General features: G+C 39.8%; 1 protein-coding gene and 1 long non-coding RNA gene across 2 annotated transcripts; one reads left to right on the forward strand and one right to left on the reverse strand.

Moving 5' to 3' along the window:
- Window positions 1–91: 91 nt before the first annotated feature.
- On the forward strand, window positions 92–23,531 carry LOC122706738 (GSK3B interacting protein). The gene is made up of 3 exons (XM_043922165.1): window positions 92–166; window positions 15,246–15,504; window positions 21,627–23,531. Exons 2-3 carry the CDS (start codon window positions 15,247–15,249, stop codon window positions 21,786–21,788), a joined length of 420 nt encoding a protein of 139 aa, XP_043778100.1. The 5' UTR covers window positions 92–166; window position 15,246; the 3' UTR covers window positions 21,789–23,531.
- On the reverse strand, window positions 11,547–24,602 carry LOC122706739. Its single transcript, XR_006344451.1, has 3 exons — window positions 24,452–24,602; window positions 12,584–12,718; window positions 11,547–12,122 (listed from the first exon to the last, which is right to left on the reverse strand). It is a non-coding gene; the product is annotated as an uncharacterized LOC122706739 (long non-coding RNA).
- Between the last annotated feature and the right edge of the window lie 461 nt (window positions 24,603–25,063).

The raw sequence follows: 25,063 nt of genomic DNA on the forward strand, positions 1-25,063 counted from the left end.
AAGTGACGCCACACTGGTTGGGGCCGGGGAGGCGGGGAAAAGGGCCCGGAAGGAAGCAGTTCCGGCTCCGAGGGGGCGGGGCGAGGGCGGGGAGGGCAGGGGGCGGGGCCGCGGATCTGTTCCAGACGCCGCGGGAGGGAGCGGACGAAGGATTCCGGGAGCGCAGGTGAGCGGGCTTGGGGCCGGCGGCGGGCGGCTGGCGTCTGGCTGCCGGCCGACTGACCGGGAGGGCTTCGGGGAACAGCCGAGGGCCTTTGGAGGGGGCCGCGGCGCGGAGGACCAGGCCGTGAGGGGACGGCTTGCAGAAGGAGGTCCGGTGCCCGGGCTGAGGGGGCTCTGGGGGCGGCTCTGGCCTGGGCCGTTCCGGCTCACCTTTAGACTTGGACCCAGGAAACGGGCGCTCTGGGCGCCGCCGGTTCCCTGGGGAAGGGCTGCAGCCTCTCGGGAGCATCTCTGCTCCCCGCCACCCCTCAACCCCACCCCCAGTTATTGACCGGTGCCCGTTGTCAGCAAGTTATTCCTCGCCCTCCTCGTCCAGGTATTGTTTTCCAAAGCTTCCTCTTTTCTACCGTTTTGTCTGGTGGCTTGCAGCTTCCAAAGCGCTTTATTCATCCCTCGGTGTGTGCTGCGCCAGCACACACCCAAAAACTTGAGTTTCCGAGGCGTTTGTGGGCAAACCGCTTTCTCGGAACGATGCCAAAGCCTTCTGACCCCGCGGAGACCTGGGCAAAAGTACTTGTGCTGGTCTGGCAATCTGCGCAATCGTGTTCCTGCCTTTTAGGAGACAACTCCTGCAGAGGGGGAGCCGGCTCTCAACTTGGTCCACCCGGAGGAGGCCTGCGTGTGATGTCGGTCGGTGTTCGGTGCCCCGGAAGCCGGGTGTCCCGGGTTAGGATCCTGTGCCCGGCGCTTGTTAGCCCGGCGTTTGTTCAGGAGGCGCCTTGAACCGGCCACCGCCCGCCCTGTCTGAGCCCTTGGCAACTTTAAGCCTACTGTTGTTTTTCAGTAGCCCAGTCGTGTCCGACTCTTTGCGACCCCATGGACTGCAGCACGCCAGGCCTCCTTGTCCCTCACCATCTCCCGAAGTTTGCCCAAGTTCATGTCCATTGCATCGGTGATGCCATCCACCTTCTCATCCTCTGACGCCCTCTTCTTAAGCATATTAGTAATATCTTATCTCTAGAGATTGTTAGGATGCTTAAACGATATCCGTAGGGTCCCGATTGTTGTTTAGTCGCTCCGGTCCGACTCTTGCTACCCCATGGACTGCAGCATGCCAGGCTTCCCTGTCCATGGGATTCTCCAGGTGAGAATAGTAGAGTGGGTTGCCATCTTGTCCAGATCTTCCCGACCCAGAGATCGAACCCGCATTCGCAGGCGGGTTCTTGACCACTGAGCCAAAATAATGGGAAGATACCCATTATTTTGATTTAAATCAGGAATAACAAGGAAAATCGTGTGGTCACGAGCTCAGACTCAAAGAAGAACTGGAGGAAGTAAGATGAGCATGTAAAAATGAATGTATGAATTAAGAAACCAGGCTTGATACATACAGTTTAATCAAGAATAGTAAATTAAAGCCTTCTTTTCCCTTTGCCAAGTTATGTCTTTATTGGTTATTCAGGTGGAGTAAATGAAATATCCTTTTAAAACTCAAGCAGACTGGGGATATCCCTGGGGGTTCAGTGGCTAAGATTTCTTGCTCCGGGTGCAGGACGCCTGCATTTAATCCCTGGTCAGGGAACTAAGGTCCTACTTGCGGCAACTAAGACCCAGTGCAGCCAAATAAATAAATATTTTAAAAAGTCAAGCAAACTGGATGTTTGTCTTATAACCTGTCAGAGGAAACTAATTGTAATAAACTTACTGGAAAGGCTTGTGGGGGTTGTCACTAAGACGTTAGAGTTTTCAGAGTGTAAAAAGTTTAATAAGTTATAAATTCTTTTAGCGGCCTGGTTTTGCTTAAATTATTTGGTATTTCAGAGTCTATCACTTCATCAGAAGAGAGCTTAAAAGCTGGGATGATTGCCTCAAGGCCCCCTTCAGTAAGCTTTAGTAAATGATTGTAAACTTGCCATCACTTTGTTGATTTGTCCTGTCTGTAAGTTAAAAGGATCCTGGTTTCATTAATAAATGCCAACTGTGGAAAGAAGAAGAAAAAAAGATTAGCGAAGATTACTGGTTTAAGATTTTATTTACACATGGATAACTTTCACAGTTGCCTCAGAAATACTAATGGAGCCCAGAAATGTTGTCAGTTGGGGAAAGCTCTGGTTCTCCTTCCACAACCATCTTTTCATTTTAGAACCAGTGTGCTTTCCAGTGTATGTAGGTGTTGGAATTCTAGTCCCCCTCGTTCTCTGTAGACTTGTCCCAAGCATTCTTTTCTTGGTAACTTCAATTCCTTTGTTCTTTAATTTTAAATGTTTTTTAAGGATCCACTGGATGAAAGTCTTCACAATTGGTGATGCGAAAAAGGTACAGAGGAATTCAAGGAGCTATGATCTATAGTGAAAGGGTCATTCCTTTATTCAGTAAATACTTATCGATTGCCTACTGTGTGCCAGGGGTTGTTCTAGGTGCTGGGGGTACAGCAGTGACCAGATTAAGTCCCTGCCCTCATGGAGTGCTTACATTTTATTGAAGGGAGGGGAAGCAAACAATAATCAAATATATTTTATGCAGTAGTAAGTGCAATAGAAAAAATAAAGTAATGGAAAGGATAGGAGATAGGTTTGCTACTTTTATATAGGAAATAGGGAAGGCCTCTTGTTTAATAGGTGACATTTTAGCAGAGACTTAGAGAAAGCTGAGGTGCAAGGTAAGTGATACCTGGAAGAGTTTTTCAGGCAGGGTGAACAGCAGAGGGCAAGGCCCTATAGCAAGAGATGCTTAGAGAGTTCAAGGAACATTGGGAGGTAATGAGGGAAAGAGGAGGAGCTGGAGGCTTGGGGGTGAGGGGGCAGTCTCTGTAAGGACTTCACCTTTGTACTCAGTCAGTGAATGGATTTGAGGAAAGAAGTACCATAATCTGGCCAAAGTTTTTACAGGATCATGCTGATTGCTGTGTTGAGAATAGACTTAAATGGAGGTAAGAGGCCCAGAGATGAAAAAGCAAGACCAGTTTGAAAGATATTGCAATGATCTAGGGCTTCCCTTGTGGCTCAGCTGGTAAAGAATCTGCCTGCAATGCTGGAGACCTGGGTTCTATCCCAGGGTTGGGAAGATCGCCTGGAGAAGGGAATGGCTACCCACTCCAGTATTTTGGCCTAGAGAATTCCATGGTCTGTGTAGTCCATGGGGTCGCAAGGAGTTGGACACAACTAAGTGACTTTCACTTTCAAGCAGAAGTGACACTGGCTTGGATGAGAGTGGTGGAAGTGAAGAGGGGAAAAAACTGTTGGATTCTGGATATATTTGAAAGATAAGAAACCATATTTATGAATAATTACAATGCTTCCCATAAAAGGAAAGTAAACAAAATGATGTCAAAGTGCAGGAGCCAGTCTGACAGGGAGTTAAGATTTGGGGAGGTTTGAACCAGACTTGATGAATGGACACAGTTTACATTTTCGAGTTGAAATGTTAAATAAGTGATTTCTTTTTGGAATATAGACTTATATTCAGACTGTCCACAGAATGTGTGAAATTTCAAATATCAGAAAAGGAAAATAAAAACTGGAAGATTTTATAAAAACAAACATACTCTTTTCAAAGTGTTAAGTGTGTTGCCGAGTCCATTTTATGCTTCCTAGAAGAAATTCAGCATAAATTGTTAAGGTTTAAGATCTGTTGTTAATTATACATCTAGCTCAAATAAGGTACAAACTCATCCTAACAGCGTTTTGTGTTATATCAAAGACAAAAAACTATCACAAAATTTTAACAGTTAATCATTAATTAAGTGAGGATGATGAAAGTAATTAGCAACCAAACCTTATAATGACAGGTCAGAGGCTACATGCCAGAGGCTGAATGGTCATGACAAAAAAAAATCATCCTTGCAAGGAATCCATGTTAACATGTAAAATAAAAGAAAACCTGAGATGATTTTGGCCTTTTAAGACTTGTGCCTGCGGTGACAGTAAGATGGTAGTGTTCTGTGTCACATGCTTCTCAGAGCCTTAAAAGGCCAAAGCCACAGCCACTCCACATACTGTAAAGAGCCCTGAAAGTGGAAGTGTTAGTCGCTCAGTCTTGTCCGACTCTTTTGTGACCAGGCTCCTCTGTCGGTGGAATTCTCCAGGCAAGAACACTGGAGCAGGTTGCCATTCCCTTCTCCTGGGGATCTTCCTGACCCAGGGATTGAACCCAGATCTCCTGCATTACAGGCAGATTCTTTACTGAATGAGCCACCAGGGAAGCCCAGGGAGCCCTGAACTTGGAGTCCAAGAGCTTAGGTCAAAGGTCAGTCTTGGGACATCGTTGGTGGTCTAGTAGCTAAGACTCCTAGATCCCACATGCTGCAACTAAGACCTGCGCAGCCAAGTAAATTTTTTTTTTAAAGGTCAATCTTTCTTTAAAGAAATGTAAGTACTTTTATTTTTAATGTATAATAGTTAACAGATAATATTTCTTGCTTACTGTGCCCGGTACCATGCTAAGCACTTTCCGCATATTCACTCATTTAGTTCTCTCTGGATCCTTTTAAGGTAGATGCTCTTGTTGGCTTCATTTTAGGGAGGAGGAATGTGTGACTAGAGGGATTAAGATCTCTTTCCCCAAGTCTCCGAATAAGTGACTGAGCTGAGATTCTAGCCCTGATTAGTCTGTTCAGGAGAGCCCTTTAGCCATCACACCATGTGCCCACTTCTTGTTCACAAGAGGATTTTTCCAGACTGTGATGTGTGATACAAATAAAAGTACAGTTGACCGTTGAACAACATTGTGGTTAGGGACACCAGCCCTCCCAAAATTCAAACTTCACCCATAACTTACAGTCAGTTCTCTAAATATACAATTGCACATTTGCCAGTTCACTCGGCACAGTTTATGTAGTACTGTAGTATTTATTATTGAAAATAAATCTTCTCATAAGTAGACATGTGCAGTTCAAACCTGTGTTGTTCAAGGGTCAACTGTAATCATGATTAAGATATTACATTCTAGCCATCAGCTGACTGTTGTAATGGCAACTGAAAAATCAAACTTTCTTTCAAAATGTAAGTTTCATGTCTGTATACTGCTCTTGAAATCATTCTGGCTCTGTTCTTTTATTATGCTGTATATATGACTCTTTCTAGGCCCATTCTTTTGCCATCAAGGAAGAATCTACAGTCTTTTGCTGGCTCTTTGATGCTGTAAATTTGTGATGAAACAAAACAAAGTCTACTGAGTTAAGAAGTAGAGAATAAAGAACTTTGTGGTCTTGATATCTTGGTCTTAGATACCTGATAACTAGTTTCATGAATTCTCCCCAAACGACTAACACAGCACCAAAATTATACCAACGGATGAAGTAAGAGCTGTTTCCTAAATAATTTATGTATGATGTTATAAAGAATCATTTGGAAACTTTATGCAAGGTGATGCAATGTACCAGATTAAAATCGCCCGTAAGGTATTCCAATAATTGAAGGTGCTGGCGACAGAATATTGCCCGGAGTCTGGTAGACAGCCAGATTTTAAATGGAAAACAAAGAGGTTTTCTATTTCTCTATCTCTTTAGATATATCTATATCTCTTTTAGCTAGAATGTACCTCATATTAAATATAGTACCAATCCTCTATATAACCTAAAAGGTTATATAGAAACAAAAAACTAGTTCCCAGTGTTATCTTGGTTTTGGTGGTTAAGCATTCATTTTTTAGTCTTTTCTTAGAAATCTCACCTAGTTTCTGGTTTTGAAGGAAAGGTTGTTTACGGGGTTGTAGTTTGGTTGCTTATCTACAGTTTAAAAAAACTTCTCCAGGAGAACACTTCTCGTTGCCAGATGGAATTCTGCCTGATTCATGAGCTGCCTAATTAAATCTTAAGAGAAAAAAAAAACTTCTCAAATGAACACTATGTATTTCTTTACCCTCACCTTCCTTAATCAACTGAAGCACTTGGCTTGATTTTTTATTATTACTGGGCTGTGTATGTGTATCTGTTGAAAGTAGGGTGCAGAGTAATTTTATAAATGAGTGTATAAATGGAAAAATAAGCTGTTTTTATCTAAATTACAAATACTATGTGTTTGTAATGCTGCAAGTGATACTGATTTAATTTTTTAATTTCAAAATAAACACCTCAGAGCTCTTGAAAACATTAAATGTTATGTGTTATGGAAAATAAAGGTTAAACTAGCTTTGTTGTTATTGTTGTTTAGTTGCTAAGTCATGTCTGACTCTCTGCGACCCCATGGACTAGAGCCCACCAAGCTCCTCTATCATGGGATTTCTCAGGCAAGAATCCTGGAGAAGGTTGCCATAGCCTTCTCAGGGGCTCTTCCTGACCCAGGGATTGACCCGTGTCTCCTGCATTGGCAGGCAGATTCATTACTGCTGAGCTACCAGGGAAGCCCAACCTAAAGCCGACATGGATTGAAATTGCCATTTACTTTAAAATTTTAGGCAGTTTTGCATCAAACTTCATAATATTGTTACTTTAACAGTGATACGTGTTTCCAGAGGTGTCTTCCATGTTTATCCTGTAGCTTTTTGCCCCATGTCACAGAGCTAACTGAGTTACTACAGCTTGAGAAGCAGAAAGTACTTTTTCTTTGGTTTATTCATTCAGAAAGTATTCAGTGAAAACCTGCTTTATGCCAGATGCTATGCTCATGATGGTCTTACCACAGACCTCCATTTGCTATGAAATATGATATCTACAGAAGTATCAAAACAAATTCTAAGGAAGCAGGATTTAGTGATTAACTCTACCATAAGATCAGATTGAGAATCCTAAAATACATGTGTCAGAGCTGAATTTGAAAGGATTAAAAAGTCTTAAAACAGTGTTAAAATACAGTTTTTTAAGTAAAAGAGTATGGATCTTAAACATATAGTAAGCATGTGTCAAAAATGTCATTAACTCATTGATGAAAGAACAAGCAAGATGGTAAAGTTGATTCAAAGTCATAAAAGAGAGATCAAAATCAATGAAAGAAGAACTGATGAAATAAGACTGCAGGGCCTTCCCTGGAAGTCCAGTGGCTGAGACTCCGAGCTCCTGATGCAGGGGGCCTGGGTTCAATCCCTGGTCAGGGAACGAGATCCCACATGCCGCAATTAGGGTTTGCATGCTGCAACGAAAACCCAGCACAGCCAGATAAATAAATAAAATTTTAAAAATAAGATTGCGAAATTTGCTCAAAACTGGGTAACAGGATTTCCACATCTGGCTAAGATAGAGTAAAAGGGACCAGATTTACCCTTCCACCTGAATCACAACAGTGGACAGAAATTCTTGAAACAATGGTTTTAAGACTTCGGACGTTAAGCAGTGAAGGACAGTGAGTGATGGCCTGGAGAGAATTTCTAAGCATGGCCTTGGGAGAAGCAGCCCAGGTAGAACCCAGCAGTCTGCCTGAATTGAGGATATGAAGCTAGGAGTCTAGGAAGGCCAGGCAACTGGGCAAGAGTACTAGACAGCAGAGAGCTTCTTAGTGAGCGCCACAGATATTTACAGAGGATCCCCTCCAGACTGCAGCTAAACACACTGATCAACACATAGGTGTGAAGAAGCTACCCGAAAGAATTAGAGGAATTTTCAGAGCTCAAACAAGCCCAGCACTAGTTCCAGTTCCTCTCACCCATAATGAAAAAAAATCTCATAATTCATAGGCCATCAGGTAGAGTACCCAAAAAGGTTTTACCTCCACAGTGGGAAAAAACTAACCAGAGACTAAATCAGTTTTGCTGCTGTTTTAAAAAGCCTAAAAGCGGGACCTGAAAGGATCAAGCTTTCGCAGATAACTGCATCCCAGAGCAATGCTCAATAATATTTATAGGAATAAAAAAATATATCCAGCAAATACAAGGTAAAACCCGTGAAGTCTGGCATCCAGTCAAAAATATCAGGCATGTAAAGAACTGTATACAACCCCTGACAATTAGAAAAACTACCAGTTGAAACTAACCCAGAAATATCCATGACATTGAAACATTTATTACAATTATTCCATATGTTAAAAAAAAAGAGAGAAAAGATTGAACAAATTAAGTAGAGACATGGAAATTATGTTGTTTTTTAAAAAGAATCCAAGTAGAAGAGGTTAGATACTGCCAAAAAAAAAAAAAAAAAGATTAAAAAAGAACTTGAATACATAGCAATAGAAACTATTCAAAGTGAAACACAAAGAGGAAGAAGAGTCAAAAATGAGCACAAACAAAAATTAAATAGTTTTTTTTAAAAAATAGAAACTAAAGTTAATTCTAAATAAAAAAAAGAACAGTTGAAGATATTATAAGTTAAAGATGTATACTATAAACTCTAAAGCAACCACCAAAAGCATTCAAAGAGTTAAAAGTCATCAATAGGTTTAAAATAGAATCCTAAAAAGTGGTCAGTTCAAAAGTAGAAAAATAAGGAAAAGGAAATAAGGTACAGATGGGACAGATAGAGAACAGCAAGATAGAAAGTAACCACATCAATCATAGTAATCATAATCATAGTAATCATATTAAACATAAATGGTCTAAACACTCCAATTAAAAGTAGAATTATCAGATTGAAAAAGCAAGACCAAATTATGCTGCTTACAAGAAACCTACTTTAAATATAAAGACCCTGCTCTTCCCATTCTCAAGAGCTTAAAACAGCTGATTATATGAGAATCAAATTCTGTTGTCTGGGTATTAGCTCCTTCTCAAATTGGGCCATTCACATTTACTACTCTTAGCATTTTCCTTGTTGTAGACTAAGTTAGTTTCCTTACAATTCCTGGCACTGCCTGGACTCTGGTTATGCATTGTTCCCTCTGAAGAATCCTTCACAGCTCTCAAGTCTTTTCATCTGTGCTCTTTCAAGCCCAGTTTTGACTGCCCTCTTTCGTGAGTCAAGCTCCATAGTAACTAACAATTATGTAGTAAATCATGGCTCTCAAGAACAGTCAAGAATTTCTTCTTTCCCCCTTGTTCTATAAATGAGAAAACCATGAGCCCTTTGAGGTTGTATGGCCAGCCCAAGTTTATACATGTTTAGTGGTGAGCTTGTAGTAGGACCAAGGCATATCATTGTGTTCTCTAATTATATATTTCTTAAGTTATAATTATGTTGCATGTGTATGGCATTAATATTTGTGTATGTATTTGATATGCTTGTCATATATCCCAAATGAGGCTATAAACTACCAGTAAACGTATTTACTTAATCTTCTAAGGCTTAGAGAAATGCTGGATACATAGTCTAAATTAACAAGAATAAAAAATAAAAGTAATTCATTAGTTTTTACCATTTGAAACACTGGTGGTTAATTTCCTTCCGTAGAATAGCTAAGATAGATTTTCTAACATGCTTGTTTCCAAATCTTGCTACTCCTATATAAAATACGCGGAATTTAGTACCTTATGCCTATTGATTTTTTTCAACTATGTCAATGCTAAACGAAATCAACCTTGAATATTCATTGTAAGGACTGATACTGAAGCTGAAGCTCCAATACTTTGGCCACCTGATGCAAAGAGCCAGTTCATTGGAAAAGACCCTGATGCTGGGAAAGATTGAAGGCAGAAGGAGAAGGGGATGACAGAGGATGAGATAGTTAGACAGCATCACCAACTTAATGGACAGGAATCTGAGCAAACTCCGGGAGATAGTGGACAAAGGAGCCTGGCGTGCTGCAGTCCATGGGGTCACAGAGTCAGACAGGACTTAGCAACTGAACAACAACAGCAAATTGATTATATTATCCACGAGTATTCACAGAGGTCTAGTCACGTGCTGATACAGTAGCCACTAGCTTTTTAAATGTAAATGAATGAAAATTAAATAAAATTTGAAATTCAGTTCCTCAGTCACTCTAGCAAGACTTCAAGTGAGTAGAAGCCACATGCCTGGTGGCTCCTGTGACGACAGCACAGGTGAAGAACTCTTCTGTGCTTTGCACAGCTTTGCTTTGTAGAGAATTGCAGAGTTCTACTGGTTCAATTAGAGAAATTCTCAACTAGAATTTCTTACATGATGATAAGTTGTTTTGCCTACAGAAAGAGAAATCTGGGATTTTTTTACAGGACTCACACCGATGAGTCCACCATTCTGGTAACCCGATAGCATCTCTAATGTTTCAGTAGTAATTCTAGTCGTCGTCCCTTCACCAACATAGGCATACATGTCCCCATCCTCAGTGGTGTAGGCCTCCACAGTCAGGTACACAAGATAATCCATTGAGAAACAAGAAGAAAATGAGTTTATATTTCATATTTTTACCTTCTCTTTAAATTCATATTTCTATGTTTTGGTAGGCTAATTGTGGTAGTATATGTAAATACACATATAATGAGGTAACTGCTCAAAATACTTTTAGTTACTGGGATGCATAATCAAAATGTAGAAACCTCTTCTCTGGTGCCCCATCCATAAGGCTCCCTGCTGCGCTTCCGTGGCTCCTGTCCTCATACACTGAGTTCATGACTTTGGGCTCTGTGTTCACTCCTCTAGAGAGGATCTGGTTGATGAGCCAGTCACCGTCCAGATCGGGTAGTTGAACAGAGCTCCTGATTCAGGACAATTCATAAACCCCTTCCCAGCCTCGAAATGTTGCCTTTAAGCAAAACAGGAGTCCCCAGTACATTCCTCTGTGATTATGGTGCTGGAGTTAACAGAATACAGATCATGAAACCTGTGAGTAAGGAACCTTCCCAAAGAAGGTAGTGGACTGGACAAGTACTCCTTTTGAAAGTAACTTATGACTGTTCAAAAAAGGAAGGTCGGAAAATGAGGACTCTGACTACCTGTATACTCCTTTCCCTGCTGATAGGGTACGCACAATGATAGGCAGAATAATGACCCTCCCCCCCACCGCCAAAGGTGTCTGTGTCCTAGTCCCTGGAAACTGTGACTATATTACTTGCTATGACAAGAGGAACTTTGCAGTTCTTTAACCGTAAGCCTCGGATGGAGAAATATGCTGGCTGTTCAGCTGGGCCCAATATAATCAATCACAAAGATCCTTATAAAAGGGAGTTCAAGAGATATGACCACAAGACCAGAGACTGAAGTGATGTGCTCTGAAAGTAGAGGAAGGGACCATAAGCCAAGAAATGCAGGTGGCTTCTAGAAGCTACAAAGGCAAGGAAACAGATTCTCCTCCGAAGGCTCCATAAAGACTGCAGCCCTGCTGACACTTTGATTTTAGATTTCACACTTCCAGAATTCTAAGACAGTTAATTTGTGTTTTAAGTCACTAAGTTTGTGGTAATTTGTTACAGCACCAATGGGAAACCAATACACATGTTGACACTCATATTCTACAAAGCTTTCACTAAGCACTTTCTACATAACAGGCACAAAAGTATCAGGGCTTCTTTTTAAAACAAAACAATACTTTTTAAATTGTATTTATTGGCTGTGCTGGGTCGTCGTTGCTAAGCAGGCGTCTCTAGTCGTGGGGACAGTGGCTTCTCTCTAGGTGCGGAGCGTGGGTTGCTCGCGGTGGTGGCTTCTCGTGCTGCAGGGGCTCTGGGCACGCAGGCTGCAGCAGCTGAGGGGTGTGGGCTCCGCAGTCGTGGCTCCTGGGCTCCAGAGCGCAGGCTCAGTACTCGTGGCGCACAAGCATAGTTGCTCCGCGGCGTGTGGGGTCTTCCCAGATCAGGGATCACACCCCAGTCTCTTACACTGGCAGGCTGGTGCTTTACCACTGAGCTACCGGGGAAGCCCAGGGTTCTGTTTGTGGGGTTTTTTTAAACCTCGTCTATAAAGCTGCTGAAGAGCTGGGTTATGAGCGCTTTGCATCTGGGGAGGCTCCTGATGCACTGTGCTTTCAGTTGCCATAAAGTAGCAGGAATGTATTGGCTGCACTAACTGAGAAGTGCAGAGACTGGGCAGCATCAGGGCTCTGGCTTCGTTTCTCTGTGAATTTCTTGCCTCTGTTCCCATCCCATTGTCAGCATCATCCTCAGATTTCCCTCACCTCGGGGGTACCAGGAGCGTACCAGGAGCAGCCGGGGCCGGGTGCTGTAACTCTTCTGCAAGAAAGTGACTGGAAAGATTTCTATGTGTTAAGTTCAGGACAGTCTTCAAATGGGATTGGGGTCAATCTTGCTCAAATTTCTTGGTTACTCTACTCAATAGCAGAAGGGGAGGTATTATAATTCCCCTTGGAAAATCTGGGTACTGTTTGGAAGGGGAAATGATATTGATGAATTAATCAAAAGCTTGTCATAACCAACAAAAGATAATTGTAATAACACCCTAAAATAATGATAGCTTAAAATGTTATTAACTTGTATAATGCTTCAGTATGAAAATCTATTGATTTATATGTATATTCGAAAGTTCTGGATATGTCTGCTCTTTCATGCATCATTCAGAAGCATTTCAGAGAAACATCTAAAAGTTCACAGTCTTGGGAAGGGTGTCTGTCTCTTTTTTTGCCCCCCTGGTGCTAATCACTCCACAGCAGTTTGATGACCTGCTTTACTGCCTGTGAGGATTTCTTACCTTCTAGTATTGGAGTCATCAGCTTTCCGTGTCCTTGTGGTCCTAGTTGCAATGAATTAGACTCTTTAAAAGCGTGGCTCTTGTCAAGCTTTCTCATGTAAACATCTTTTTCATGTAAGTTATTATTTCTGACATCTGTAATTGAGATACTTGATTACTTGAGCAAAATAAAGATGTCTAGCATTCAGGGTATTAAGAGATTTATAGAAGACAGGCACATTTCAAAATCTTCAAACCTGACTTTGTAAAAAAAAAAATAATAAAATGGGCTCATTTCTTATATGTTAAACCAAGTAAAATATTAAGGAATATAATGATTATTTCTAGAGAAGGGAGAGATTTTAGAAAATCAAATATGTTCACTTTCATATGTAGTAAGTCAATGTGAGATTTCAGTTATCTGACAAATTCCTCTAGCAATAATTGATAAATTTATAATTAACTTGTATTGTTAGTGACTAATTCTGTCAAGTGCTGTGGGAAACAAGATAAAGGGCCAGTTACAACATATCATTACTTGAAATAGGATTGAAGGATTATATTATTTGTACATTTGCTAAGTAGTTTTTTGAAATAGCTTCACATAGTTTATCATAAACTGTCTTTAGCAAATAGTTTTGACTTTTATAATATGCAAATGACCTACAGTTATAGAAACTCTAGTCCCTTAAGGTTAAAAAGAATTCATTTGAATCAGTTCTAATGAGATGAATGAAACTGGAGCCCATTATACAGAGTGAAGTAGGCCAGAAAGATAAAGAACATTACAGCATACTAACACATATATATGGAATTTAGAAAGATGGTAATGATAACCCTATATGCAAAACAGAAAAAGAGACACAGATGTACAGAACAGAGTTTTGGACTCTGTGGGAGAAGGCGAGGGTGGGATGTTTTGAGAGAACAGCATGTATATTATCTATAGGGAAACAGATCACCAGCCCAGGTGGGATGCATGAGACAAGTGCTCGGGCCTGGTGCACTGGGAAGACCCAGAGGAATCGGGTGGAGAGGGAAGTGGGGGGGGGGGGGGATCGGGATGGGGAATACATGTAACTCCATGGCCGATTCATGTCAATGTATGACAAAACCCACTGAAATGTTGTGAAGTAATTAGCCTCCAACTAATAAAAATAAATGAAAAAAAATAAAAAGAATTTTGCTAATAATTCCGAGCATTGGCCTGACAGTAGAATCACCCAGAAACCCTGAAAAAATAACCCAGAAAAATCTCCCAGAGGTTTTGATTCAGTTTCTCTGAGATGGGGTTTCTGCCACAGTTGAGAACCACTAATTTTGAACATCACACAAGTAGAGCACAAGTTGGTAACTTTAGGGAAAGGGATGGAATCTGTAAAGTAATAGACAAACAGCACAAATAAATGTTCATAGCAAGTTGAAGAGTCGTCCTACAGTTAGGACAGTGGATGCTTAATCCATATAAGCAGAATAAAATCTTAATTTACTTTTATAAAGTCTACTGGTAAAAAGAAATTATATCTTATTCTGAAAAGCTGTTTTTACATTGCAGAGCAGTCTCACATTTATTCACTTTTCTCATTCATATATTTCAAATTTTTAACAGTCTTCAGCTGTTCCACTAGTCACAGAAGAGAGGCGGAAGCAGACTGGCAGTAATATTGGATCAAGTAAACACAGGAAATAATATTTTTGAAAGTATAATATATGAGCCAATTCAAGCAAACAGTAAAAAAAAAAAAAAAGAAAGGGTAGTTATTCAATCAGTGGTGTTGGGACAGTAGGCTATCCACTTGGAAAATAAAGCTATACAGAATAAATTCCAGACCAATCAGAAAGTTAGCTATAGAGATAGAGAATGAGAGTTCAGAAGATGATTTACAGGGCATTAAAATGTAATCATGGAGTGGGGCAGGTTGCTTCTTAGGCAAAACACCAAATCCAAAAGTCATGAACTATTGAGAGTGTCCTGTAGTAGGTAAAGACTTAAGCTCTGACTTAAGGCAGCGTTAGTTCATTACCATTTCTGATTTGGTTTGTTTTTTCACAGCTATATGATCTTGGAACTAAAACTGTCCCATAAAAAATAAATTTTAAAAAAATCTTATAAATACCCCAAAAGTTGTTTAATCAAGGAAATGCATATTCAAACAATGAGACATCATTCTTTGTCTCTCATATTGGCAGATATTAAACAGAGCCGGAAAGGGTGCAGTGAAAAAGAACGCAGTCCCTCATACTTTGTTGGTGGAGTATCTGTTGTGCAGCCTTTTTTGAACATGAATGAGCAATATCTATTGAAGGTTAAAATGAGCATGTACTTTGACTCAGCAATCCAGTTCTAAACATCCTTCACATTTATAAAGAAATAGGTACTCAGATTTTTACATTGGCTTTGTTTGAAATAGCTGAAAATTAATATTCTGAATTCTTACCAATATAGGGTTAACCTTTTGGGAAGAAATGGAGAAGAGATTTTTTTTTTTTTTAACCTGTAAGTGTCTGTAATTTTGCTGTGAAAAACTACTGAAAATGGTTTTAGGCAATATTTTCCCTAAAAATTGTTAGCTCATTATGATGTTTTCTAATGAATGGCAGTTGCAAGGCACAACTGCTTTTAATCAAATGTTAATGTTTGAGTATCTTTTTAAAAGCCCGTTTCATACCCGGTTTTCTGCAGAATGGAAACAGACTGTAATCCCATGGAGCTGAGCGGCGTGTCAGGATTTGAAGAAGAAGCTGAGCTTAATGGCTTTGAAGGAACTGATATGAAAGACATGAGGCTGGAAGCCGAAGCAGTTGTAAATGATGTTCTCTTTGCTGTTAACACCATGTTTGTCTCAAAAACCCTGCGCTGTGCAGACGACGTGGCGTACATCAATGTGGAAACAAGGGAAAGGAACAGATACTGCCTGGAGCTCACCGAAGCCGGGCTCAGGGTGAGTCCTTTTCTCTTTAGGCGGAGAAAAAAAGTCTTTACCACTTGATCTGAAAGGTTCAGGGATCAGGGACTGAAAAAGAGTTTTAGGTGAGAACTTGATACCGCATACCTTCCAAGATTTTTTTTTTTTTTTTAAGAAAGTTTTTTTTTTCCCCTAGGAATCTTTCTATTAATTCTGAAGTCTTTCAGTCAACATAAGAATGGATTTTTTGAAAAAGAAAAAACAGATTTGATTCTGATTATTTTGTTGTAACTGTCCCCCCGAAGAAACTGATTTCTTATCTCTTGCTAAGTATGTCTACCAAAATTATGCATTCTCTGCACTGGATGAATTTTTCAGTCATTGTGTTGAATCTTGTTCCACCTCCTATAAATATCTCTTCTACTAAAACAACATACTGGAAGGAATTCCCTGGCATTCCAGTGGTTAGGACTCCACCCTTTCACTGCTGAGGGCTCGGGTTTGATCCCTGGTCAGGGAACTAAGATCCCACAAGCAGCTCAGCCACAGATAGAGAAACAGATAGATCATCTTGACTCTACCATTCACTAGCTGTTAGATCAGAATTAAGTCACAGCAGAACACTCTGCCTCCAAATTTCCAAGAATAAGTTTCCATTTATTACATGTAAGCTTTTCTAGGCAGAACGACCTCTCTGCATCCTTTAAACCAGAATCCTGAGTTTAGAATAATAGAAAGCGCTACCTGAGAACAACTTTTCGTTTTAAAAAAAATTTTTGTTTTTAACCTATGGAACAAGGAATGGACATTAGAAATGTCTAGTTTAATTTTCAGTTCAGTTCAGTTCAGTTGCTCAGACGTGTCCGACTCTTTGCGACCCCATGAACCGCAGCACGCCAGGCCTCCCTGTCCATCAACAACTTCCAGAGTCCACCCAAACCCATGTCCATTGTGTCGGTGATGCCATCCAACCATCTCATCCTCTGTCGTCCCCTTCTCCTCCTGCCCTCAATCTTTCCCAGCATCAGGGTCTTTTCAAATGAGTCAGCTCTTCACATCAGGTGGCCAAAGTATTGGAGTTTCAGCTTCAACATCAGGCCCTGAAATGAACACCCAGGACTGATCTCCTTTAGGATGGACTGGTTGGATCTGCTTGCAGTCAAAGGGACTCTCAAGAGTCTTCTCCAACACCACAGTTCAAAAGCATCAATTCTTCTGCGCTCAGCTTTCTTTATAGTCCAACTGTCACATCCATACATGGCTACTGGAAAAAGCATAGCCTTGACTAGATGGACCTTTGTTGGCAAAGTAATGTCTCTGCTTTTCAATATGCTGTCTAGGTTGGTCATAACTTTTCTTCCAAGGAGCAAGCGTCTTTTAATTTCATGGCTGCAGTCACCATCTGCAGTGATTTGGGAGCCCAGAAAAATAAAGTCAGCCTCTGCTTCCACTGTTTCCTCATCTATTTCGCATGAAGTGATGGGACCGGATGCCATGATCTTAGTTTTCTGAATGTTGAGCTTTAGGCCAACTTTGTCAGTCTCCTCTTTCACTTTCATCAAGAGATTCTTTAGTTCTTCTTCACTTTCTGCCATAAGGGTGGTGTCATCTGCATATCTGAGGTTATTGATATTTCTCCCGGCAGTCTTGCTTCCAGCTTGTGCTTCCTCCAGCCCAGTGTTTCTCATGATGTACTCTGCATATAAGTTAAATAAGCAGGGTGATAATATACAGCCTTGACGTACTCCTTTTCCTATTTGGAACCAGTCTGTTGTTCCATGTCCAGTTCTAACTGTTGCTTCCTGACCTGTATACAAGTTTCTCAAGAAGCAGATCAGGTGGTCTGGTATGCTCATCTCTTTCAGAATTTTCCACAGTTTATTGTGATCCACACAGTCAAAGGGTTTGGCATAGTCAATAGATGTTTTTCTGGAACTCTCTTGCTTTTTTGATGATCCAGTGGATGTTGGCAATTTGATCTCTGGTTCCTCTGCCTTTTCTAAAACCAGCTTGAACATCTGGAAGTTCACGGTTCACATATTGCTGAAGCCTGGCTTGGAGAATTTTGAGCATTACTTTACTACCATGTGAGATGAGTGCAATTATGCGGTAGTTTGAGCATTCTTTGGGATTGCCTTTCTTTAGGATTGGAATGAAAACTGACCTTTTCCAGTCCTGTGGCCACTGCTGAGTTCTCCAAATTTGCTAGCATATTGAATGCAGCACTTTCACAGCTGACATATTGAGTGCAGCACTTTCACAGCTGCACATCTTTCAGGATTTGAAATAGCTCAACTGGAATTCCACACCTCCGCTAGCTTTGTTCTTAGTGATGCTTCAGAAGGCCCACCTGACTTCATGGCTCTAGGTGAGTGTGAGTGATCACACCTTCGTGATTATCTGGGTCGTGAAAATCTTTCTTGTACAGTTCTTCTGTGTATTCTTGCCACCTCTTCTTAATATCTTCTGCTTCTGTTAGGTCAAACCATTTCTGTCTTTATTGAGTTGATCTTTACATGAAATGTTCCCTTGGTATCTCTAATTTTCTAACCCTAACCCTAATTTTCTTGAAGAGATCTCCAGTCTTTCCCATTCTCTTGTTTTCCTCCATTTCTTTGCATTGATCGCTGAGGAAGGCTTTCTTATCTTTCCGTGCTTTTTTTGGAACTCTGCATTCAGATGGGAATATCTTTCCTTTTCTCCTTTGCTTTTCGCTTCTCTTCTTTTCACAGCTATTTGTAAGGCCTCCTTGGACAGCCATTTTGCTTTTTTGCATTTCTTTTTGTTGGGTATGGTCTTGCTCCCTATCTCCTGTACAATGTCACGAACCTCTGTCCATGGTTCATCAGGCACTCTTACCTATCAGATCTAGTCCCTTAAATCTATTTCTCACTTCCACTGTATAGTCATAAGGGATTTGATTTAGGTCATACCTGAATGGTCTAGTGGTTTTCCCCACTTTCTTCAATTTACATCTGAATTTGGCAATAAGGAGTTCATGATCTGAGCCACAGTCCACTCCCGCTCTTGTTTTTGCTGACTGTATAGAGCTTCTCCATCTTTAGCTGCAAAGAATATAATCAGTCTGATTTCAGTGTTGACCATCTGGTGATGTCCATGTGTAGAGTCTTCTCTTGTGTTCTTGGAAGAGGGCGTTTGCTATGACCAGTGCGTTCTCTTGGCAGAACTCTGTTAGCCTTTGCTGGCTTCATTCTGTACTCCAAGGCCAAATTTGCCTGTTACTCCAGGTGTTTCTTGACTTCCTACTTTTGCATTCCAGTCCCCTATAATGAAAAGGACATCTTTTTTGGGTGTTAGTTCTAGAAGGTCTTGTAGGTCTTCATAAAACCGTTCAGCTTCTTCAGAATTACTGCTCAGGGCATAGACTTGGATTACCGTGATATTGAATGGTTTGCCTTGGAAATGAACAGAAATCATTCTGTCATTTTTGAGATTGCATCCAAGTACTGCATTTCTGACTGTTTTGTTGACTGTGATGGCTACTCCATTTCTTCTAAGGGATTCCTGCCCACAGTAGTAGATAGAATGGTCATCTGAGTTAAATTCACCCATTCCAGTCCATCTTAGTTCACTGATTCCTAGAATGTCGATGTTCACTTTTGCCATCTCCTATTTGACCACTTCCAGTTTGCCTTGATTTATGGGCCTAACATTCCAGGTTCCTATGCAATATTGCTCTTTACAGCATCGAATCTTGCTTCTATCACCAGTCCTATCCGCAGCTGGGTGTTGTTTTTGCTTTGGCTCCATCCCTTCATTCTTTCTGGAGTTATTTCTCCACTGATCTCCAGTAGCATATTGGGCACCTACTGACCTGGGGAGTTCATCTTTCAGTGTCCTATCTTTTTGCCTTTTCATACTGTTCATGGGGTTCTCGAGGCAAGAATACGAAGTGGTTTGCCATTCCCTTCTCCAGTGGACCACATTCTGTCAGACCTCTCCACCATGACCCGACCGTCTTGGGTGGCCCCACACGGCATGGCTTAGTTTCATTGAGTTAGACAAGGCTGTGGTCCTGTGATCAGATTGGCTAGTTGTCTGTGATTGTGGTTTCAGTCTGTCTGCCCTCTGATGCCCTCTCTCAGCACCTACTGTCTTACTTGGGTTTCTCTTACCTTGGACGTGGGGTATCTCTTCACGGCTGCTCCAGCAAAGTGCAGCTGTCGCTCCTTACCTTGGACGTGGGGTCTCTCCTTTTGGCCGCCGCCCCTGACCTTGGACGTGGGGTAGCTCCTCTCAGCTGCGGTTGTGCACCATGGTTCTATTTAACTTTACTAATTAACCTTGGGAATTCCCACACAGTCCTGTGGTTAGGACTCTACGATTTCATAGCCAAGTTAACCTCTGGTCAGGAACTAAGATCCTGCAAGTCACATGGCACATCTTAAATAAATAAATTTGCCTTCAAGCTTGGTCAGAAATCTGACTTTTCTGTTTCTAAATCCGTTAAGAGTAGTTCTCCCAAAGTTGCACAGGATCATGAAGTAGTAGAGTACATGGTTTAAGCAAGTAAGTAAGAATGTCATGTGATAGAGTAAACAAGCATGTGAATTTTATTTCACTGGATTCAGTTTCCCTAAGATGTGTGTGAGTCACATGTTCTGTGTATCCCCTGGTGGAGGCTCACTTACATTGAAACCCAAGTTGTAACTACTCTCATTTCTTGCACGACTTTATCTTGGCTTTGAGAATAATCCTGGAATTGACTAGTCTTTATGCTTCCCTTCCTAAATCCCTAAATTTGTACCCAAAACTTGCAGTGTTTAGAAGTGGACCTTATTTAGAAATAGACAAAGCAAAAGTAGAAATAAATAACCCTAGGTAAATTAATTCTGACACTGTTTAATTCTGGTGAGGTAGGAAAGGTTTTGATGACAGTTAGAAATCTTTGTGAATTTGAGTGACCTTGGGTGAGTCAGTCAGCTTGAGTCCCTGCTTCTTTATCTATAACTTGGAGATTTAAAACAAAAGCTGAAAAGGATTTGGGGGATGTTATGTGAATAAAGTTTGCACAAAGATCTGGGTCAGTTATAAAACCTGGCAGGTAAGTACTCAAATATTTATTTTTTTCAGTCTGATTCAGTTGACGTTTATTGAGTAACTATCCTGTGTGAGGAATTAGACATCAAACCATGTAAATAAGACATGATCCCTGTTCCCAGGAAGACCACAGATATCAGGGATAAGAGAGGAACAAAGAAAATCATAGTGGGCCATAGACTGGACTGAGACAGGGCGTGGTTCCACGGTGGTGCAGTTCATCGTCCTTAGGTGTCTGCCTCTGCTTTTCATTGGAAACAACAGCACTACTTCTGTTCTGGCATAAACATGCATCTCCTATGGCTTGAGTAGATGTCATAAACATTTAGAGTTTGTATGAGGAATTCACAAGCTTTAGTGAAGTCAGCAAAACCTACGTTGATTTTGCCCTACACTATGCTGGTGAACCAGGGTATAGGTCTTATAATCTTGTTGGAGAAAAAAGCTTTAGCTGTGTTTAAAGGAAAAAACAAACAGAAAAACACACACACAGAATAACATTGCCTTTTATCTCACAGAATTGAGCAGATAAGTCATGTGTTAGTAACATGAAAGTGGCATTTCAGATAACTAATTATAAACCAGAATTAAAACTATAAGTAAATTTTAGAATTCTTTATTTAAAAAAAAAAATTTAAAAAGAGCTTCTTAAAATAAGAATAAAAAATAAAAAGAATAAAAAAGTATTATAATTATTAATTACAGTAAATGTAATTAGTATAGTGCCTTTATAAAAAGACCCTCTAAAGTATATGTAGAATTAAGTAGAAACATGTTTTAGACTATGAAATGAAATACTGTTTTTGTATAGCCTTTTCAACTCTTTTCTGTATTTGCAGGATCAAGAGTGAGTAAATCAAACCTTTTAAATTTTGAGAAAAAAATGGTGAGAGCATTTTGCTGGTGATGTTCCTTATGTTATAAATTGCTTAAATATTACAGGTTTTACGGATATTTAAAATACGTGTATTCTAAGTATTGACTGAGAAATGCATAATGTCATTAGAGAATGACCCATGTAAAAACTTGTGTTTTTTTTGCTTTCTGTACCAAGATGAAATCTGATTGTTTAATTCACTGTTGCATTTTTCTCGTAGGTGGTAGGGTATGCTTTCGACCAGGTGGATGATCATTTACAGACTCCCTACCACGAAACAGTCTACTCCTTATTGGATACGCTCAGCCCTGCATACCGGGAAGCATTTGGAAATGCGCTCCTTCAAAGACTGGAAGCTTTGAAAAGAGAGGGACAGTCATGACTAAGCTTTTTTCCTGTTAGAGGAGGCTCCTGCTGGTACACAAGGTTGACATACAGCTTGAAACTGCTACATATATATGGTCATAGCAGAAAATGCATCTTTGATTTTTGTATCTTTTTCCATTTTTTTTGCTTCACATGTAGGCTCTTGATTGATTATTGATTAATGAATTGTCTTTCATAGTTTCTGATTCATTTAGGAAATCCTGAGGTCACTGCTGTGACACCATCATTAAGACATTCAGATTTCTTCATGTAGTATCTCTGCATTTCAGAAACCTATGCAGTATTTCATTCGCTTATTACAGGACTTTGAGGCTGCCAGCACTCTCTCTTACCTAGGAAATTCTAGATTTGCACAGTAATAGAGGAAATAAAATGACCTAACTTCAGACTTTGATTCAGCTCGCTAAATCAGGGGTTTACTACTAGCTCAGACTAACTTTGTAGTAATTATCTTGCTACTAGCCTTATTGGAAACAAATTATCAACTAGTTTCCCCTGCACAAATTTTTAAATTCACTGCTTCATTGAATCTATTTATATTATTAATATGGACTGATAAAAATGAGTTCATTATATATTACATAGCTAGTATTTACATGAAAAACAGGTACTGAAATAGTACTGTATTCCTTATTTGCAACAGCCAGCCAATGAAGAGGACAAACCTAGCAAATGAATGTAACAATTACTTGTTTCCAAGATATTTAAGCACATAAACAAATACAGGAACAGGCTCCATTCTCTTCCTAACAAAAAGCATCTTTAGCGTGTGTGATGTAAAAGAAAGGAGATTCTGATTTCCTAGAAAACGATATTTTGGCCTGTGTTGATTCTTATTATGAATGTTTGTTTACATGATGTACAGTATATATTCAGAAAGTATTTTTGCTTCAGCGTTTACTTTCTATGATGTAGTGCTTTGGTATTCCCACAGCACCCCTCCTTCCCAACACAGATGTACAGTGTTCTGTCTCGATGCAAAATCTGCAATGTCACATGAGCGCATTGTATGGGTTTGAAACCAAAGGATGAATGAAGCATTCAGAGACTTACTATTTGAAAAAGGGAGACTCTGTATTTTATATTTTATTACAGGTACTAATATTTATAATAAAATAAACTATACCATGCTGCTACATCTTTTCAAGTACATGTTAAATATTAAGAATTGGGAAGTTGTTTTTTTTTAATACTAGTCAAAGCAGCAGCTATACAAATGTTGAACTAAAATTCTGCATCTGGACATACCTTCATAATTTGTCATTTGAAGACTTTTATAAATCATTATTAAACAATAGTACTTTTAGACTCTTGAAGATCATGTAGACCAGAGCAAGTTTAAAGTTTGGTTTGGGTCATTATTCATTGTCAGAGTTCATCGGAATGCTTAAATTATGTTTGACAAATGAATATTCATCCTCAGCTTTATTTTCACATGCTTAAGTGTTTGGGCAATGAAGTCTAACTTCAGCTTGAATTTTCTCATGCTTAATCTCAGGCTAAATGTAAAGGGTATTTGTACAGTTTGAATAAAATTCTGTTTCCTAATTTTGAGTTAAGTATGGAGAAAAGTGATTGTATGTTTAAAGTTGAAAGTGTTCATTTTGTGATAAATATTTGATTCCAAGAGCTTCCATTTTTGAATTCCATGTTGTTCCATTTCATTGTGAAGTGATTATTACTATGAAAGAGCAACAGAGAGAGAAGACATTAATAAAACTACAGATATTAAAACCTCCACTAGATATTAAATCCTTCATTTTATTTAGATTTTTTAAAGACTTTAACCAGATAAATTAAGCCTTGATTTCACTTCCAAAAGAAAAAAGAACCTCCAGATAAGTAACTATTATAAATCAATAAAGAAAAAAAGAGAATAAGGGGCAAATAATATATGATCAACTCAGAAAAATATACACATGTCCAGTAGCCACTTGAAAGATATTCAACCAAACCAGTAACTCAGGAAAGGAAAATAGGTTTTAGCTATTTGAGTCATTTTTACCTAATAATTTAATAATGTGTCAGGTTTAAATTCTATAAATAAAGATTTAGTGAAGGACACAGTTACCTTCTCATGGAGGCTATGTTGGTGAAACCTTTCTGGAAGATACTGGTAATAGAGCCTTTACAAAGCTTATAACTTACATGCTGGTAATAGCCTCGCAGGCTAGAACAGGGACATGATTCAGCAGAATATATACAACAAGGATGTCATTTTCACTAATGAAAAATTGAGAAGTCTCTAAAACAGTGGTTAAGCTATGTCAGATCCTCTTGATGGAAAAATATGCAGCCATTAAAAATTGGGGAAAGTTATACTACAGGAAAAAAATAAGCTTTTAGACCTATTTGAAAATAATCATATACGTAATGGAAAAATGTAATAAGTTTTCTACAGTGTTAATATAGTAGTCATCACTAGGCGGTAAGATAGGTTATTTTCATTTTCTTTTACATACATCCTATGTTATCTTAAGTATACTAATTAGAGAGGGGAAATGCAATAGATAATGGTGTTCAAACCAGCTGAAGAACTCTCCTTTCTAGCAAAAGCACAAGCTGTGCTGAGGTGTACCTGCTCCCAGGATCCTTCAAGAGGCAGTATGTTTGTAAAGAGAATACATACACTTCATTTCCCATGATAACTCTTCCCACCTTTGCTCCAGGTCCAGAAGCAATCTTTACACATCCCACACAGCTCAGCAGCAGTTACTGGAGTTCTGAGCCTTCATTCGCTTCTTCCGTCACAACGCTGCACTGTTCTCCTCCCCAGTGTTCAAAAACCACGAAATATGCAGTTCGATTGTTACAGGGGAACAGGATAGGAAAACACTGAGATTCTGATATGTGCCACTTGAACCTCAGAATTCTGCCTTCCACCCCTTCGTTCGTGCATGACATGTTCAAATGAAACTCGGACAGATTGTGGCCCTTGCTCAGCAGCTCGCCTGTGAGGAGGAAAGTAGGGCCAGAAACCAGGTCTTCTGACTCCAGCAATCATCCCCATGCAGTACGTCAATAAAAGCATCCCCTGAACTTTGTGGTTGTGTGAAAGCTGACTTGAAAGGAACAGGGAACTATACTCAATATCTTGTAATCTATGTATGTAACTGGATCACTGCTATACATCTAAAACAAGGCTGTACAGTAAATCAACTATACTTAAAAACAAAATATTTTTTTAAAGAAATAATAGTAAAAGATAACTGGCATAATAGAACTGAACAATAGAATCCCCTTTCCTAACCTACCAGTATGCTATACAAT

The sequence above is a fragment of the Cervus elaphus genome, chromosome 13 (genome assembly GCF_910594005.1).
Source record: "Cervus elaphus chromosome 13, mCerEla1.1, whole genome shotgun sequence".
Taxonomy (NCBI): Eukaryota; Metazoa; Chordata; class Mammalia; order Artiodactyla; family Cervidae; genus Cervus; species Cervus elaphus.